The sequence below is a fragment of the Schistocerca piceifrons genome, chromosome 1 (genome assembly GCF_021461385.2).
Source record: "Schistocerca piceifrons isolate TAMUIC-IGC-003096 chromosome 1, iqSchPice1.1, whole genome shotgun sequence".
In the NCBI taxonomy this organism is placed as follows: domain Eukaryota; kingdom Metazoa; phylum Arthropoda; class Insecta; order Orthoptera; family Acrididae; genus Schistocerca; species Schistocerca piceifrons.
This window is the reverse complement of record NC_060138.1, coordinates 509,607,989-509,627,703: the sequence shown is the minus strand read 5'-3', so window position 1 is coordinate 509,627,703 and position 19,715 is coordinate 509,607,989. Positions and strand designations below refer to the sequence as shown.

General features: G+C 39.4%; 1 protein-coding gene across 2 annotated transcripts in view; it reads right to left on the bottom strand.

Moving 5' to 3' along the window:
* Nucleotides 1-19,715, bottom strand: part of LOC124796652 (nardilysin-like) — a 381,435-nt gene that overhangs the window by 186,986 nt on the left and 174,734 nt on the right. For both annotated transcript variants that reach the window (XM_047260712.1, XM_047260713.1), the window contains exon 12: nt 19,187-19,442. In XM_047260712.1, coding sequence (XP_047116668.1) covers nt 19,187-19,442 — 256 coding nt within the window. The remainder of the gene's footprint in view (nt 1-19,186; nt 19,443-19,715) is intronic.

Below are 19,715 nucleotides of genomic sequence, written 5' to 3'. Positions count from 1 at the left end.
TGTTGTAACTCCACCTTCAACATTACTGCATGCCTCCTATAGTCTTCCAAAATAAGTAATATCCCTTGGATCCATGATCCTTACCTGTATGAATTTTCCAAGACCTCTCCATTTCACTAGGCAGGTGTGAACAGTGTGATACACTTAAACTGTGCAAGTCTTCTTTTAACTGGGAATCATATTACAATATACAATCGTGCTCAGTCAGTTTTTGCTTCTACTGATGCTACAAGGTAGTAGAAAGGTAGGCCATATCTACTGTGTTCTACAATTAGGTCAAACTCGAGCAGTAGCTCACTACAGGTTTTCTGTAACCGCAACAAGTATTGTTCAGATGATAAACTGCAATACTGCTATGACTTCCAGTCATACCACTCTCACCCTTGAAGTATTGCAACCTGAGGACAGGGACAAATATCACCCCTCCTCCTTCCACAGAAGGCTGCTGCTGCTGCTAACAAGTCCATTCATAAACAACAACAAAAATCTCTATGCTAACATAACTTGCTCACCACAATCCTATACATATGCACACATATAAACAAAAGAAATGATTGACAACACACTCCATCATCTTGATCTTCATGAATATGGTACTTTGTGCACAAGCTCAGTCACATCTTTTACCTTCCTCTGATTCCTTCTTTTCATGTTCTTTTCTGGTTCCATCCTTGAAACTCCTGGAAATGACTCTGGACTACCTCGGAAAGGTCACAGACATCTAACATGTACTTTTGTCATTCTTGTTGGTAACTGAAGTTTCATGTTGACTGCCAAAGAAGTCTCCACCATCTGATGGGGTCCTTGATATCTTGTGTTGGCCTTCGGTGTGTGAGGACTGTATAACACCATCCACTGTTCTACTTCATGCTGCGGTAAACTTGCAATATGTTACGCCGATTCATCCTGCTTCTCTAACACCTCTGTATTTGCCTTTTGTATTCATTTCCATACTTCTTGTAATGTTTTTGCAAATTTGTTTACAGAACCTCCAGCTTCACCTGGCATTTTCTGACTATACACCACCTCATAGGGGGACAATCCAGAATTCAAGTGTACTTTTGAATTACATACTCGCATGAAATACCTTAAACATATATCTCAATCAATATGATTTGCTTTCACATAGTAACTTAATATTTTCCCAACTGTACTACGAATCTATTCCATTCTATAATTGGCCTGTGGATGAAGAGGACTAGTTCTTAACTTCACATGCAATTATCGAAACAGCTCCTTCACTAATCCAACTTGAAATTCGTACCCTGGACCATATTTATTGTATCTGCCATTTCAAACTTTAATATCCAGTTGTTAGCCATTGCCTGCACGTTTGTCACTGCCTGCTTGATTGGCACAGAACCATCTCCACATAACGAGAAAAGTGATTATTATTGTTAATATAAATCAGTCACAACAATCCCAAGCATTTCAAATGGTTTTGCTGCTTGTGGTAGCCACTGAAATGGACTCATTTATGATACAAGTCAGTTTGCTGAGCACATTGTACCCAATACCTCATGTATTGATCCACACCCACTTTCCTTCTCTCCATCAGTATTTCTTCGCCCCTCTCCATTTTCTTGCTCTGCAACTTCCATGACCAGATAACATGGTCATATGCTTCCTTTAAAGTCTCCTCCCTAAAGTTCATTGGTACTACTACCTGCAGTACCACCCTCATTTCCTTGCCCAAAAATCCATCATGTGTACTAAACTGTGATTGTGTCCAGTATTATTTAAGTCACTGTCAGTGCCCTCTACGGCATGCCACTCTGCAAGATCATGACCCAGAACTTTCACCACTGCTAACCTTCCTGCTTAATGCATCTGCATTCCATTTTTCTTCCCGGCTTGTGTACTACTTCACAGTAGAACTCACTATGTCTCTGGGCTCATATTGTCAGCCTTTAAGGTGGGTCCATCAGTCCCAATAATCAGTTCAAAGCAGCATGGTCAGTCACGTGCAAAATTTTTCTCATAAAGATAACACCTAACATATGTGAACCATTAATAAGACTCAACATTTCCTCTGTTGTTGAACAGTTCTCCTCTGGTGCATTTGGCTCTCTTGACACATAGGCTTACACAATGCTCTTCACCATTAATCTCGTGGCTCAAAACACAGCCCAAAGCACGATTAGATGGGTCACATAAAAGGATAAACTCCTTCTGGAAGTATGGAACACTAGAACCAGGCTGATGGCAAAACTCTCTATAATTTCTTCAAATACACCCTGGCACTGCTCTGTCCACATGAATTTCACACCTGTTCTTTGCAACTGCACAAATGGTCATGCTTTGTCAGCAAACCCTTTCACAAAATTCCTGTTGTACTCTGAGATTCCTAAAGAAAATTGCAGTTCCTTAATAGGCTTTAAGGCAGTGGGACTCTCATACAAATTACACTAGCCTCAGGTATATCCTCAGATCTTTACCAGTTACATGGCCTAAATAGCCTAGCTCTTCTAATGCAAAATGGTACTTCTAAAGTTCGACGTGCAGCCTTCAATCTCTTAAAACATTTCCTTCACACATTGTCAAAGCTGTTCCATAACATTTGAGAATATGATGATATTGTCTATGTAACCTAGACACTGTGATGCAATTTCAAACCTTCAACACATTGTCTAATAATCTCTGAAATGTTGCAGGCACATTTTTCAATCTAATCGACATTCTCTTGAATGAAAGTGCCCCCATGGTACCGAAAATGCTGTCTTCAATGGGTCTTCACAAACAACTTCCAATTGATGGCAATCACTCTTCAAAACCCATGATCGACGAGTACACACATTATCCCAAGTTATTTATCTTTTCAATAACATTGGGGATGGGGTGCGCATCTGTTACAGTCTTGCCGTTCAGGTGACAATAATCACAGCTGAACCTGTATGGTCTAGAACCCTACACACAGACTTTTTGGTATGAGCACGATTCCTGCATGCCATGAACCACTACTCTCTTCTATTATCGCATCAGCTATCTGCTGGTTAATAAAATTTTCCATAATTGATTGCAAATACCTAGCAATGCGATATGCTTTCGCACATGTGACTCGTTCCATGTTGGTGTTGCGTGTTGAGTCACAGGTGTTGCTGGCAGCAGACCCTGTGGAAAAAATAAATCCTCAAATTTGAACAGCAATTATTCCATCCACTCTGCCTCCACTCCCTTTAGTTGCTCCAATTTCCTACATAATGCAGTGTTAATGGCAGCTTGCAGCTATTTGTGGTTCACACTCCTTGAGCACCACTCATCCTCAAACAGCATGTCTAAACTCACTATCAACGCCTCCTTCCTTCACTTCTTCAGTGCGAAAGTTATCTACCTTTATGGTTACCCCTCTCCCTCCATATCTCTCTTGTATGCATACAACACTTCTCTTAACCCCTCAAGCCGGGAGCCCGAGTACGTACTCGCGCACTGCAAATGTCCGCACTGGTGGCATCCCGACCACATACTCGCCAGTTGCAGTCTTGTAGGTAAAACTGTATTGCTCTGCCATCTGTTGACGACAGCCGATACTACTTCGTCAGCTAACTACAGACATATCTGTGCTGCTCTGCTTCAAAGATCTTTGTCATGAAGTGAGGCAGTCGGGAGAAATAACGTATTGTATCTTACAGTCTGAGCAACACTCTCAAATGCAAAACGATGCAGCCAAACACTTCGCGTGGTCTTACTTCAGAGCAAATTCTCGCAATTCTCAATGAACCAACGAATGGTTTAGACAGTATAAATGACAGTGGGAGTGATCTAGACGTTGACGATGGAAGTAATTTTGACTGTTTGGAAGAAACACCCGGAAGAAGTGGAGAAGAAATGGCGGATAGTGACGATGACATCAAACAAAGCGCACCAGTGAAACGCGCACGGAATGAAGAAGACTGGAAATGGCAAGAAGTTGACAGCTCTTATGTCTCTCTGAAAACACCATTTGTTGGTAAATGTGGACCTGTGATAACAGATAAATTCTGCAGCTGAAGCGTTCAAGCTGTATTTCAGGGAAACTATCGTAGAAACAATTGTGTGTGAAACTAACCGTTATGCTGCAGATTATATACAAAAACAGACTGTTCTACAACCTCGTTCTTGGCTACGTAACTGGTTGGTACTGACAAAGATGAGCTTTATGTGTTTTTTGCACTGCAGATGTTGATGGTAATTATTCAGAAGCCATCCATAAAGTCGTATTTCAGCAAGCATCCGCTTCTGAACATGCCGATTTTCTACCAGAGTTTACAACAAGACAGGTTTGAGCTACTTTGCAGATTCCTTCACTTTGTAAACAATGAAGAACTGAATACATTTGAAGGCAAACTGAATACATTTGAAGACAATAAGAGATTGTTCAAGTTGGGTTCCGACATTCAGCACTTGAATGATACATTTAAAAATACGTGCAAAATGGGAGAAAACATTTCTGTTGATGAATCTCTAACGTTATGGAAAGGAAGGCTGGCAATAAAAACGTATCTGCCTCTAAAATCAGCGAAGTTTGACATAAAGTTCTATGAGATCTGCGAATCTTCCGCAAGTTATTTATGGCAATTTATTATTTATGCAGGAAGTTCCACAGAAATAGAAACAAAATTTCTTTCTGCAGATACCCTGAAAACCAGTCAGATTGTTGTTAAGCTTGTTGAGCCTCTTTTCAACTTAGGCCATATGCTCTGGATGGACAATTATTATAATCGCATCCTTTTGTGCCACTTCCTGAAGGAAAGAGGTATGAATGTAGCTGGCACACTTCGATTGAATAGGAAGAATATACCTGATGCCTTGAGACGTGCAAAACTGAAGAAAGGTGAATTAGTAGCATATCATTCACACAGCGTAATGGTAATGAAATGGATGGATAAAAAGCAGGTTGCCTTTATTTCTACATTTCATAATGATGCAGTTGTTACGGCAACCAAAAGGGGCAACGAGATAAGAAAGCCTTAGTGCATAAAAGAGTACAATAGTTTTATGGGTGGTGTAGATTTGAAGGATCAGAAACTACAACCTTTTCTCGTGGAAAGGAAGAAAGGTGTGAAGTGGTATATGAAAATGTTTAGAAGGCTGATGAATGTTGCAGTGCACAATGCTTTTATTGTTTACAATGCTAGCGAAAAAACAACGGAAGAAACGCATCTAAATTTCAGGCTTCTGCTCATAACACGATTGCTGGAAATTCACGGGAAGAATGTAACTTCACCTCGATGTGGGCGACCTTCAAAAACTCCTGTGCCTGAACGGCTCGCAGCAAGACATTTTATTGAGAAGATTCCACCCACAGAGAAGAAGAGTAAGCCTACAAAGAGATGTGCAGTCTGCTGCAAGAAGACAGGGAAACATAAAGAAACATCGTTCTGGTGCAAGGACTGTGGTGTAGGACTTTGTTTCGAAGATTGTTTCAAAATATACCACACTCAAAATTCATTTTAAGTGACAATGTATGTTTTAATCGTAATAAATATGTATTAATACCAATTGCTGAAATTTTGGTAACATTTGAACAAGTAATTCCCATCCTAGAGCAATTTCACTGAAACGCTGCACTCTGGGGCCAGGCAGCCATATAAACTACCGCCAGTAGGCTAGGCATGCGCCCGGAAAGTACCGGCTTGAAGGGTTAATAAAACAACTTGCTGAATCCAGAATACTGTTCTCCTCCAGAGGCTCTACAGCATATAATATACCCACAGGTAGAGCGGACTCCACATTCAACTAAAGCGACTTCCTGGTGACACCTGGCACACAATCATACAAATCAAGCCGTACTGCAATTTTACGTGGTTTAACTGGTTTGCACAACAGGCTAGATACCTCTCGCAACAGTTCCACACTGACAAAAGCTTCTGTGATGGCAGAAGTTGTTGCCAGCAAACTGGTTGGCATAGATGTAGCACGAAGATAGATAGTAGGTGCAGGATCAAGTGCACCTATCAAGAGAGAGGCCAGAGACACACTGACAAGCAACTTGCTGCCAACGTCCTCTCAGTAGCGCATATCTAGGCTGCTGCTGCCGCTGACCGGAAGGCCTCACTGACTCACTCAGGTTATTACAGTACATAGCGACCAGATTGGTGTACCTCACCAGCAGTGGGAATAAAGCTTGTAATAACAAGATTACCGATACTGTCTGCAAGAGGACTCTTATGGATGAGCTTGTACCACAGAACATGATCTCTATCCCAGTTAAGTAAATTTTCTTGTAAATAAAGCATTATATTAACCTACATGTAACATACAGAGTGGTGGGTTGTGTTGCCTTTGACCCATTAAGTCTACACTGGCAACCAACATCTGTGCCCCTGAGTCCAACAAAATCCTGCACTCTTTACCTCTTACAACACCTATCACTGCGCAGTCCACCTCTACACACGTATTCATTGCACCTAATTTTAACAGGAACATCTTTAGGTCATTTACCGATTGCTTACCGCCTCTTGGTCCACCCCCATGTCCTTACCAAAATTCTGCTGCCGGTACATCCAATTTCCTTTATTTTCCTGTGGCTCCCGACACTGTCTCTGGAAATGCGCCTTCTGTCCACTTCTTTATTGCCGTATATGCGCTGCTTGATACACCAGATCAGTGCCCATCTGACAGGTGAATTCTGCTAGGCTGGCTGACTGCATGCTCAATGATGCTGACACAGTAGCTCAACTGAGCACTGGTGGCCTCATTATGTGAGCCATCCACACAGCCCATGCACCACCAGCATATACTCGATGATGACTTATCTGTTATGACCCTGAGGGACGTCCAGCTGTGCATCACGTCAGTGGTTGCCCATCATGCTAAGATACCGACTTGGTGATGGTGGATGATGTCTAATGAGCACGGGGTGCAACTCGCTGCTTCCTAAAGAAGAATCAGCTACGCTGCTGGAGATGACCTGGTGAGGTCTGCTGCAACGTGGAGCTAAGTCTGGGGAGGGACTTGGTGCGTAGAGCTGTTGGCGTGCCATACCCTTGAATCAGCGACATCTACTGGCAAGTCCACGTGCCTCGTCTGGCAAGCAAATCCATGTGCCTCATCCAGTACAGCCCTATCGTCCAGGAAGAGATGCAAGACTAAGAATAATTCCATTACAAAAATTTCTAGTTCTTATCGTTGGTAGTGGTGCACTTGTGCATATGCACCACTATCAGTCACATATCCTAAAACACCACTGTCATTATACGGGTGGAAATGTGCCCTGCCCCTTGCTGCAATAGTCTTTGCAGTGCTGCTGAGTTCGCTGTTTCAATAAGCTAGCTTGCCTCATAACATTTCATCAGCCTCATAGAGTTATTACTGTGACAACATCACGTGCTCACCAGCTGTCAGCCCAGCTGCAATACACCACTCAGACTCACATTAATATGCCCATAAATGGTCACTACAGTACAATACTGTGATCCACGGATGGAGATAGTTTTAATACGAAATAGTTATGTTCCCATACACATTACACTTCATTCTTCGTACCATGCAAAGAACGGTACAAAAGTGTACGACAGTCACTGTCCAATTTTTCCTCATTATTATGAATGAATGTCTTTTGTCATACAACAGTCCATACTTCACTCTTTTCCTTCAAAGTTCTACAGAAATAACACTAATTAGGCTGTAATTATTTTCTGTCTTTGTGAAAATTTAATAGTTCTAATGGAAAGTGTAAGAAATGATTTGCAATTTTCTTCTACTATCACAAATTTATGTTATACAAATAGAGAAGTAACCGATCACTGTAATTTATTCACCCTGATGTACCGGTGTGATAAAAAACTAAACTAAACTAAACTGCACCTGAATAGACCATGAAGGCCCTATGGTACCGACCAGCCACCGTGTCACCCTCAGCCCACAGGCATCACTGGGTGTGGATATGGAGGGCATGTGGTCAGCAAACCGCTCTCCCGGCCATATGCCACTTTATGAGACCTGAGCCTCTACTTCTTAATCAAGTAACTGCTCAGTTTGCCTCACAAGAGCTGAGTGCATCCCACTTGCCAACAGCGTTCGGCAGACCGGATGGTCACCCATCCAAGTGCTAGCCCAGCCCAACAGTGCTTAAGTTTGGTGATCTGACAGGAACTAGTGTTACCACTGTGGCAATGCCATTGGCACAAGGGTAAATAAAATACATAAATTTCAAGAACCACACAATTACTTCTCAATAAATTGTTCAAGTAACTTCTCATTGCTCCAATGTAAATTAAATATATCTCCAAGTAATCTGCAAATGACCAACTGGAATTGAAACTGAAGCAGAACATAGTTCATTGAACAATAAATAAATTGTACAGGATGTGACAGTACTCGATCTCTTCAAAATTTCAAGTTATCAGGAACTATTAAGATCCAAAGTAAAAGTAGATATAAACCTAGAAACAAATAAACACAAGACAGGAAATAAGGAATACAAATTATGAAAATTTATTTAATATTCAGGGCACATACCAGCTCAAACTAAGCAACAAGTTCAGTATCTTCTAAGACAGATACTACACAGGCAAAGATAAAAAGGGCAACTATTTAATAAAATTAATAAGGCAAACAGCATAATATACTGTAGGTCATTAAGGATACACAAGAGTTCAAACAAAAAACAAGAGGAGCAAGGGAAAATATGCAGAACTAATCAAAATATATCTTTGGCAGTACCTGAGGAGGTTGAAGAAAATTTTATTAAAAACACTAAGTAAATGAACAAGACAAAATATGATCATGTTTCTTTAGCTGTGCTGACATAATGTACAGCTATCAACAAAAAGAGATGAAATTCTACACTTACATCTGCATCCATATTCCACAAGCCACCTGACGGTGTGTGGCGGAGGGTACCTTGAGTACCTCTATCGGTTCTCCCTTCCATTCCAGTCTCGTATTGTTTGTGGAAAGAAAGATTGTCGGTAGGCTTCTGAGTGGGCTCTAATCTCTCTGATTTTATCCTCATGGTCTCTTCACGAGATATACGTAGGAGGGAGCAATACACTGCTTGACTCCTCGGTGAAGGTATGTTCTCAAAACTTCAACAAAAGGCCGTACCGAGCTACTGAGTGTCTCTCTTGCAGAGTCTTCCACTGGAGTTTATCTATTATCTCCGTAACGCTTTTGCGATTACTAAACAATCCTGTAACGAAGCGCACTGCTCTCTGTTGGATCTTCTCTATCTCTTCTATCAACCCTATCTGGTATGGATCCCACATCAGTGAGCAGTATTCAAGCTGTGTGCGAACAAGTGTACTGTAACCTACTTCCTTTGTTTTCGGACTGCATTTCCTTAGGATTCTTCCAATGAATCTCAGTCTGGCATCTGCTTTACTGATGATTAATTTTATATGGTCATTCCATTTTAAATCACTCCTAATGCCTACTCCCAGATAATTTATGGAATTAACTGCTTCCAGTTGCTGACCTGCTATATTGTAGCTAAATTATAAAGGATCTTTCTTTCTATATATCTGCAGCACATTACACTTGTCTGCATGCTCTCTACAAGCATTTGATGATTACCAGTGGCATAGACAAAATATTGGATTTTATTACACAAACCAAGCAAGATTTACAACTGGATTAACACAACAGACTATTTGCAAGTTGTAAATGAAATTACTGACCCAAGCAATGAGTATAAATAATCGTTAATATTCACAGATTTTGGGAAAGCTCTTGATCCATTTTCAAGTAGATCTGCACTAACAGTCCTTGAGAAACCTGGCATTGATTCATCTATGGTAGCACACTGGTGGTAATTTCAACACTGCTGCATATATTCTGCAGAGTTCACAAGGTCTTTGGAAATTCTGAATTACAACAGAAGTCAGAAAATATGATATTGTCTGTATTATTCCAGATTACAACGTAATGTTTCTTTGTACATGCATCCATATCCACGAGAACAGGCACTGTGGCAACTTCAAGCATCATAAATCCATGAAATGTATTCGCAATTGCAAATGTGGACAACTATCTGCTGCAGAATGGAATGACAACTATAAAAATTTGTGCCGGACTGAGACTGGAACCCAGATTTCCCATTTATCATAAATGTTCACTTTACCATTAGGCATCTGAACATGATTTGGCCAGACCCAAACTTCCAAATGTCATCAACCATGTGTCTACACCCTGTACTCAGGCTACATCTATTATGAATATCCCTGTACACACGAGACATTTTACTTTAAAGTCACTTTCTGGTGTAGGTGGAAAAATATGATGCCATTTTCCTTTAGACATGCATGAAGTACCATAAGTCAGGATATCACATGCACTGCAATACTGTATTTACTCGCGAACACCAGGCAAACAACTTTCAAGTAAAAGGTCTCACCTGAACACAAATATGCATAGTGGATATATGAGTACAGGTTGTAGACACATGGTTGATGGCATATGGAAGTTTCGGTCTGGCCATGAGACATGCTTGGATGGCCTAATGGTACAGCAACATCTCGTGATAAGTGGAAAACCTGGGTTCAAGTCCCAGTCTGGCAAAAATTTTCATTGTCATCATTCAGTTATACAATTGATGGTTGCCCATAATTGCAATTGTGAATACCTTGACTGACATCAGAAAAGGACATCCTATATTACTGACATTACATTCAGTTGCCCTCGAGGAAGCTTCAAGGAGACTGAACTGGGACACTGAAGAAAGAATGTGTGTTAATGGAACATACACTTAAGTAGCCTTCGTTTTGGTGATTATTGCAGTACACTATTTCTATCAGCACAGAAAAAATCAACAACTAATGGAAGAACTTAATACAGCAAGTTTGGAAGTGCAACTAAAAATCAATTACAATAAAACAAGAGCAGTGCGTAATCAATATACAGGTTAGCTGGGTTGGGTTGTTTGGGGGAAGAGATGAAACAGCGAGGTCATCGGTCTCATCGGATTAGGGAAGGACGGGGAAGGAAATCAGCTGTGCCCTTTCAAAGGAACCATCCCAGCATTTGCCAGGAATGATTTAGGAAAATTACGTAAAAACTAAATCAGAATGGTCGAACGTGGGATTGAACTGTCATCCTCCCAAATGTGAGTCCAGTGTGCTAACCACTGAGCCACCTTGCTCGGTCAGGGGTTACTTGTCTTATTTTCTGTCTTATTTTCTGCTGAGTGTGGGATGTGTTGCTTATGTGTGGTTAGTCAAAAATGTGTGCCAAACCGGTATTCAAACACGTATCCATGTCTTTCATGGATAGTATGCTACCCATTATACCATCCAAGCATGTCTTAGTGGTCCCATTCAAAGCTTCAACTGGTCATTTGTGTCTGTACTTTCCGTCTTACACCCTGCAAAGAGTTTCCTATGATGCTGAAGACTTGTGCTTTCATGAAAAAGGATATAACAGAAATTTTAATTTAGTTATTCGCTTGTATCATGGATCATGACTGCAACCTCTCTCAGGGAAATAGAATGAGGCAGTTTTACAATTAAACAGTTATTGTATATTTGAATGGCAACATGATAACTATTTACGTAATTGGCTTAAAACACTTTTTTCCAGTAATTTATATTTAACTATGTTCAGTCAGTCACACTCTCTCTCTCTCTCTCTCTCTCTCTCTCTCTCTCTCTCACACACACACACACACACACACACACACACACACACACACACACATTCTGAATTTATTATGTATTAAATTCTTTTTATAATACTGGTTAGGTAGTCAAAGATATCTCTGTATACTTCATTCAGTCTCAGTAAAGAATAATATAAATCATTTATCCTAACAGTATCACATATATGAATGCCACTGCTGTTCTTGAACTGAGACTATTAACAACAAGCTACATAACAGAGTAAATGTACTGCAATGCTTTTGCCAGTATGCCCAATTGTTTAAAGAGGTGGCTTACATTCAACTCCGGTGATGTTACTGAGAAATAAGTCTTTTGCTCTCTATTGAGTATATGCTGCATTGATTGCATTAGATTTACATTTTTATTTCATTTCGTCATTTTAGCCACATATGGGCTACAATCACATAATTTCCATCACTTCTTGAGTTCTTCTCTCTTCCAATATTCTTACATTTTCTAAATAAATCATTTTCACTCTTCTTCTGAGAAAAATCTGTTGCGGCCTCATCGGATTAGGGAAGGACAGGGAAAGAAGTCAGCTAGGTCTATCACTTCCAGTGGTTTTTGCTCTAAACCCCTTCTCTGTTTCCTGCACCTTCTTTACTGATTGCACACTTCCCTAGGTCCTTATGTACTTCTTTAACCAATGAGATATGTGCATTTCTGTTCTATTACTAAATCAATTCCTTATTAGCAAGATTTTCTGTTATTTTTAGCCTTCTTTATTCATTGTTGTTGAGATCTTACAAACTATTCACATAACTCTTTGTTTGATCTTAAATGATAATTATGTAAACTCATCTGCTGTTTCTTTTAGAGACCCAGGATTTTCTTTAAAAGTTTACTTTCCTTTCATTTATTTCTGAGAGTCCTTTTCTGGCAATTGTCACTGCAGAATATAAATATTCAGCTTTAGCTAAGTTACTGTAGCATGTCAATTTATCACAATAACACAGGGATCTGGATTAGCAAGTGTCCTGGCAGAGTATGAGTACTGTCTCCATCTATCTGGTGATTTCTTCAACTGCTGCCTCTCACTGGCACTTGGGTTGAAAATCTTGCCTAGTTACTTGAACTTCTGTGTTCACCTGGTGTCATCCTGCAAGTCTTCACTGTCCATGTTGGATCTTTTGCATCTATGTTCATTTCTCTTTATTTTCAAAAGAAATGTGTAATCCTGTCCTCTAAATTTTAGATCATCCGTGAAAGTAAGGTATTCAAATTTAAGGACCGATTCCATTAAGAGTATTATGTCAGTTCAATTCATTCAACTATTCTTGGATAGCTTTCTCCAGGAATTATGTTTGATTATTAAAACTGTTTTCACTTCTCAAAGGTAATGAATGGAGTGGACATTTATCAGAAAGTAAAAGAATTCATTCTTAGCAACAATCTTGAGGCTGTGGAAAAGGCAGAACTCCTTGCTATATCCTTTCTTTGAGAGGTGTCGGTGTCACAGCACCATAAGACAGACTCTTCAGAGTTTGGAAAGGGCAGGAGCCAGCGTCACAAAGAAGCATAGAAGATGGTATCACTACTGTCAAATGATGTCCTCAGGAGCAAGGGCAACAAATATCAGCTCCCTAGCTGACGCCTTCTCTGAAATCAGCCTGCTGGCTGTCAATTTTATGAAAATCATGTAGAGCCAGCTGGAATCACACAAAACCCATGTAGATATCACATGTAACTCATTCACACTGAATCCAAGGAACCACACAACACCCAATTAGATATCACACTTCAGCAGCAGGTCTTTGGCCAATAAAGATGCCCAGAGCTCTCTCCAGTTTAACATCATCATTGTGAGCTCCATACAGTTGGTCCCAGGATGCAGAGAAAAGACTGAAGTATGCTTGAAAGGCTTAGTTCATACTGTTCCACTACTGCCCCACTGGCCACTGGCACCCACAAATGCCTGTCATCTCACCTGCAGGAAGTACAAGCTACCCACCATGTGGCCCCATTGCACACATTCACTGTCAACAGAACACACAGTCACACAGCCTATAGTCCAGCTGTCCGACTACCCATGCATCAGCTGCTTGCTGAACCCTGCTAATCACTGCCAACACGGTCCCAGCTGCCAACAAACAGGCATTTGAGCTGGAAGGGCCTGGCGTAATTAGTAGTGCACTGCCGTGAAAAACGGGGATCAAGATTCAAATCTCAGTGTAGAACACAGTTTTTACTTGTCATATATAGTATAACCCCACTTTTAGATTCTCGAATTAATGTTTTCCCACCATTTACGACACTTTTTATCACTTCCATAAATTTCCTACATTCACAATGTTAATTCACATCCAATTTTGTGTTAATTATAATTTTCCCATCATTTAGCTTTATGGAACAATATTCAGGGGAAATAACAGAAGTAACTGACATAAAATGACACTGGCATGGTGTTGGCCTTCAAGTAGTGTTTACACAAGTTACACAGTTAAGTTGCTTGACACCAGGGCACACTAGTCAACAGATTTCAATCAGTAAATGTCAGAAAAATTCATACTTTATCTCCTGTCATTGCCAAGCTCTACTCGGCATGGTGGCTGATGGAAGTAGCTACTTTTACTCAAACAATGGCCAATCACAACAGTTTTCAAACTATCTCTACTGTGCATGCACAACTTCATGAGCACTGTGATTGTCATAACACCTCCAATGCTTATTTGGGGTGTTTCGTTGGTTGGATTCCTGAAGTTTAGTTAAGACCTTCACACTTTATGCATTGTTCAAATGTTACTGATTTAAGTAAGGATGCATTGCTTCAGTTAGGTATTTTTACAGGCTTAGCAAAATGTATTTGAAGAATTTATTCTCATTGTGAAATGCAAATTTTAACATAAATATTTTTTGTGATATTTCACATACAATCAACGTGAGTGGTGATTAGTGTGGTTTTCTGCATAAGGGAGGAGGCACACTACCTTATAGCCTCAAAAAGATGACTACAGTGCAAGAGATGCAGAGTGAGACATATGCAAACATCACACGAAATACTTATGTACATATTTGTGCTTGACAATGAGAAAACATTCTCAGAAATCATCAAGCTAAGGATGAAAAATGTTTAGCAGGTGTAGTGTTTCTTTATTTAAATAATGAATACACAAGTGCAGGCTTTCCAAATACATTGATTATGATGAACGAAATTAAGTCACATATTTCTACTTCCCAGACAGTTACCAGTTCAAATTGAGTCAGCAACTAAACATAGTTCAAAATAGAGACAATCTTGACTGGATAATAAGCAAGTCCCTGATGAGTATTTTGGTGCCTATCATATACTTATTATCATACATAAACTATGATAATGCAAGAGGGGATCCTATACATAACTTTTACTGCTTAAAAAGTTATTTCCCACATTTTCCACCATAAGTCCTATGGGGAAAAGAGAGCATGGTTTCATTTAGGAAAGGTGAAAAGTGGAACGACGGCAGAAAACGTAATTAACTTTTTGAAGAAAATCCTACCAGGTCATAGCAACTTTCACGTAGAAAAATTGGAATCTAAGGGTGTAAATAGTAGTTTTAAGATTGGTGTAGACTTTCATCTAAAGCCCAAAAATGTTGTAATTAAGCGTTTTTTGTTCCAGAGACCAACCATTATGCCAATAAAATAGATTATGAAATTAAAAACAAGGATCAAGGATCACTGTACAAGAATGTTGCTAGTACTGAAAACAATATGCCTATAATCATTACAAATGTAAATGTGCAGTGCATAAGAACCAAACTGGATCTCCTATCATTTTTATAGAAGAAATTAAACCAGATGTTTTATGTAGTTGTGAACACTGGCTAGCTGAAGCAGAAGGTGATTTCTATAAATCTGTTGAATACTTAGACATGGCCAGTGCTTGGTTTCGAAGAACTGCAACCCGCAGTGGGGTCTCTGTGTATGCCAACAGAGATCATAACATCTAGGAAATTGATTTAAGCAGTTTTTGTGTGGATTTTGATCTTGAATTAGCTGCACTGTTATAAACAAATATTGATTTAGTTGTTGTTGCTGTGTACCATTCACCAGATGGTAACTTTGAGAACTTTATTGGACATATGGAGAACTGTTTGCGTTACCTAACACGCCTAAAGTCAAAAATCGCACTGTGTGGAGATTTCAACACACACATAGGTGATGGAGATGCCAGAGAGGGGGGTCTTTATGAGACTAATTGCCAGTTATGGGTTGTTTATTGCAAATAAGCTCCCAACAAGAGGTGGTGCGTGCCTGGATACCATAATCACCAACTCAACATCTGGGACTATAAATTCAGTGTAGTTGAACCTATGATAGCAGATCACTGTGCGCTAGTAATGGAAACCAGTATGAGGAGCAAGCTGCAGATAAGCACATGGCATTCAAACTACTCATTCAGAAGAAGATTTGTTAAAGAAGAGAGACTAAATGATCTCAAAGAAGCTCTGTATTGTGTAAACTGGCAGCAAAAAATTGCAGAGTTAGTAGGCAGTGATTCTTTCTTATGTCTGCTCCAAACCTTAAAAGCAATATTTGATGACATGTTTCCAGTAAGACCAGTGAAGAATCCTGTGGACAAATCACAAGGCAGGCAGAAAGTTATCAATGTGAAACAATGGTACACACCCGAGCTCAACAAATTGAAGCGTATTGTAACAATGTGCAAGGACCGAATGAAATCAGCTTTAGACATTCCAGCTAAAGAATTACATCACCACAACTACCTAAAAGCCAAAAAAGCTTATAGGAAGGCAGTAGAGGATGCAAAAAAGAAATATAATGACACATACAATAAAGAGGCCCAAAATCCTTGTAAAGCTGCCTGGAATCTTGTAAATGAGAACAGAAAGAACCTCCTGCTTAAATTCATGTAGCCCTGATGACTTCAATGAATATTTTGTCAGAATAGTGGAAAGACAGTGAGTGAAATTACACACTCTGACCTAGATCTGACTGCAAACATAATAAATGCAGACAGTTGCAGTATTAAAAACTGGAAGGAAGTACACCCTGAAGACACGATAAAAATTGTGAACTCCTACAAACACTCAAAGTGTAGACATCTATGGCATGTCCTGCACACTGCTAAAGAAAATTATTGCGGAATTAGCTCAGCCACTAGCCATAGTAACAAACAAATGTCTATCTTCTGGTGTCTTCCCAGACTTCCTTAAACTGGCGCGCACAGTACCAATATATGAGAAGGGGGATCCATGCGAGGTGTCCAGCTTCAGACCAATCTCAGTGGTACCAGTAATAGCCCAAGTTACTGAGTCTGTGATGCACTTGCAGATACTGAATTACTTTGAGGAAAACAACTTATTCCAAAGCATCAGCACGGATTCCGCAAAGGGAGATCAACAGTGACAGCCATACTGGACTTATTAAAAACATTTCGACAGAGTTTTGAAGAGAGAGAGAGTGTGGCACTGACACTCTGTGACCTCAGCAAAGCCTTTGATTGCATCTCACACACAACACTAATAGCCAAGTTAAGATGCTATGGTGTTGGAGGTGTTGTTCTATCAACACTCCAATCTTATTTGGAAAACCGAAAGCAGGTAGTATCAATGCACGGAGCAACTTCTCTTGAACAAAAACTAGAACATGGAGTGCCCCAAGGATCAGTCTTAGGACCTCTCCTATTCCTCATATATGTCAATGATACGAGCTGTAATAGACAAATGTTGCAGTTTGCAGATGACACTACCCTTATTGCCAAAGGACATACAGCCGCAGAAGCTCTTGGTGCATCAAATTCTATGTTTGAAGAAATAAAAGAATGGTTCATCATAAATAAAATGACGATCAATGAAGAAAAAACCCAACATTTGATATGCAGTCCAACCAACATTGAAGAGCAAGAAAACATGGAGACTGTCAGACTACTGGGCTTCAAGATTGACAGCAAACTCTCCATGAATGATCACACTGCATATGTATGCACCAAACTTTCTCGTGTGATATACCTCCTGAGGAAGCTGAAGAGGGTGATAACTGACCAGTTTCTTACACCATGGACTCTTCCACAGCCACATTAGCTATGGATTGTTGTTGTGGGGACACTCCTCAGGCTGCAAAGATGTGTTGCTATTTAAAAAAAAAATACACCAGGATCATATCCTCTAGCAAAAAACTGGACCACTGTAAGCCCATTTTCACCAGGCTAGGCATAATGACTGTTTTTAGCCAGTATGTGTTTTTCTGCCTCATTTATATAAAAGAAAATCAAAGGAATTTCAGCATAAGACAAGAAATACATAATCATGACACTCGTTGTAAGAGGAACATTGAAGTGCTAAGGTGTCGCCTATCAAGCACACAAGACAGCTTTCCAACAGTCGCCCTAAAAATGTACAATCAACTGCCTCCAGAAGTGAAATCCCTGCCACCTGAATTATTTCGGAAAAAAATTGCTCAGAACTTGAAACAACATCCACTATATTCCTTGGAAGAGTTTTTCAACAGTGGTTCTAGTGAACGGACAAAATAATAAATATTGTTATGTTTTATATATAATTTTGCATGAATTAAATCTTCTTTTTATGTTCTTAGTTAACTGCACATTTAATTTTGTGTTTTACTTAAAGTACATATTTTGCCAAAACGAAACTTTATGTGTGTGATCTACATGGTTTTGTAAACATTTTGCTTTATGGTAGTTTCATTTGCTGCTATGAAGTTCTACTTTCCTGTTTAGTTATATTTCATTTTCTCTACGTTCTATGTGTTTTTGTGCACTGCATAAATATTTTCTTTTATTTGTAATATAAATTTTGTATATGGTGTTGTATAAATGTTAGTTGATAAACATTGTATTTGTGACGCAGTCTGTCCAGCCATGGCTCATAAACAATGAAGATATAGTAAAAAAGTAAAAAATGTGAATGTTACGTTTCACTGAATAACAAACATATTAAAGAGAAAACTGCATAATCAGTTTATGAGTTTTCTGTATTGAGGGCAGTTGAAGACAACAACTCTTTGGATAGCAAACCAAATTATCAAAAGAGTACAAATGGGCCTGAAAGTTTTTGGTAAATAAATAGGGTTGTCAAAACTAAATTACTAATCTGTAAAAAAAAAAAAATTTACACCACAGAGCCTTACCAGTTCTGACTTAATGGCAGCAAGAATAGAGTCTTAAAGCAAATAACACACAGGTTCTCAGTGCTGTTTAGCAATCAATGGAGAGTTGGATGATGAGAATAACTAAGAGATATGAGAAAAAAATAAATGGATAAGGAAGCAGGGTAAGCAATAAATGCATACGAAAGCAACTTGGAGATAAGATGTAATTATGACTATAATGAAACTGAAACAAATCGATGAGATGCATTATGCAAAGCCCCCGGATTGTCAATGAGCCAAGGAAGTAATCTGCTGGATTTCAAATGACAGAAATAGACTGCGGTACAATCTAACGAAAGGGAGGTAGATTACTTTACAAAATGTCCAGAAGCACTAGGGATGCATTTGACTGAAGACTGTAATGTATGGAGAAGTCTGGAGAGGGCCTTTCTTCAGCAGTTAATGACTAAATATTCTTTGTTCACACACGTTCAGGATCCAGACAGTTAAATAATTCTGCCACAAAAAATGATTACATATTGTTGATGAGTACTAACTTGCAAGCTGAGATTGATGCCATAGGTGAAGAAACACTGCAATATATGTACGTGAGAGGCTTATTGAACTTGTCATCCGGTCTGTACCACACCTCTGTCCAGTCATCTGCTCGTATGCATACTGGAGCACCTGGAACTGGGTCGTCATGTTCCACAATCTCAAAGTCTGTTGGCAGAAACATGTTGGGTTCTGGTAGGTCAAAACTTGTGTGTGGTTCCTGGTTCTTCCAGTTTTCTATCCACTCAGTTGGAATATCTTAAACAGAATTAGTAAGCAATCAGTTAATCATTCATTCATCATAGTACAAAATATCAATATTTAAGTTTCAATTCTGCTGTTGGACATAAATACAACAAAGAAATTAAGTTTTGACAGAAAGTTTTCTTAAAAATGATTTGACATTGAAAAATGGCCATTGATTAAGTTTGAATAAACTTTAATGCCAAGCTCATACAAAATTACTCAGTAGCAAAAACCAAATGGATCTGCTTAAATTAAAAAAAGGACAAAATGTTGGAAATTTTTAAA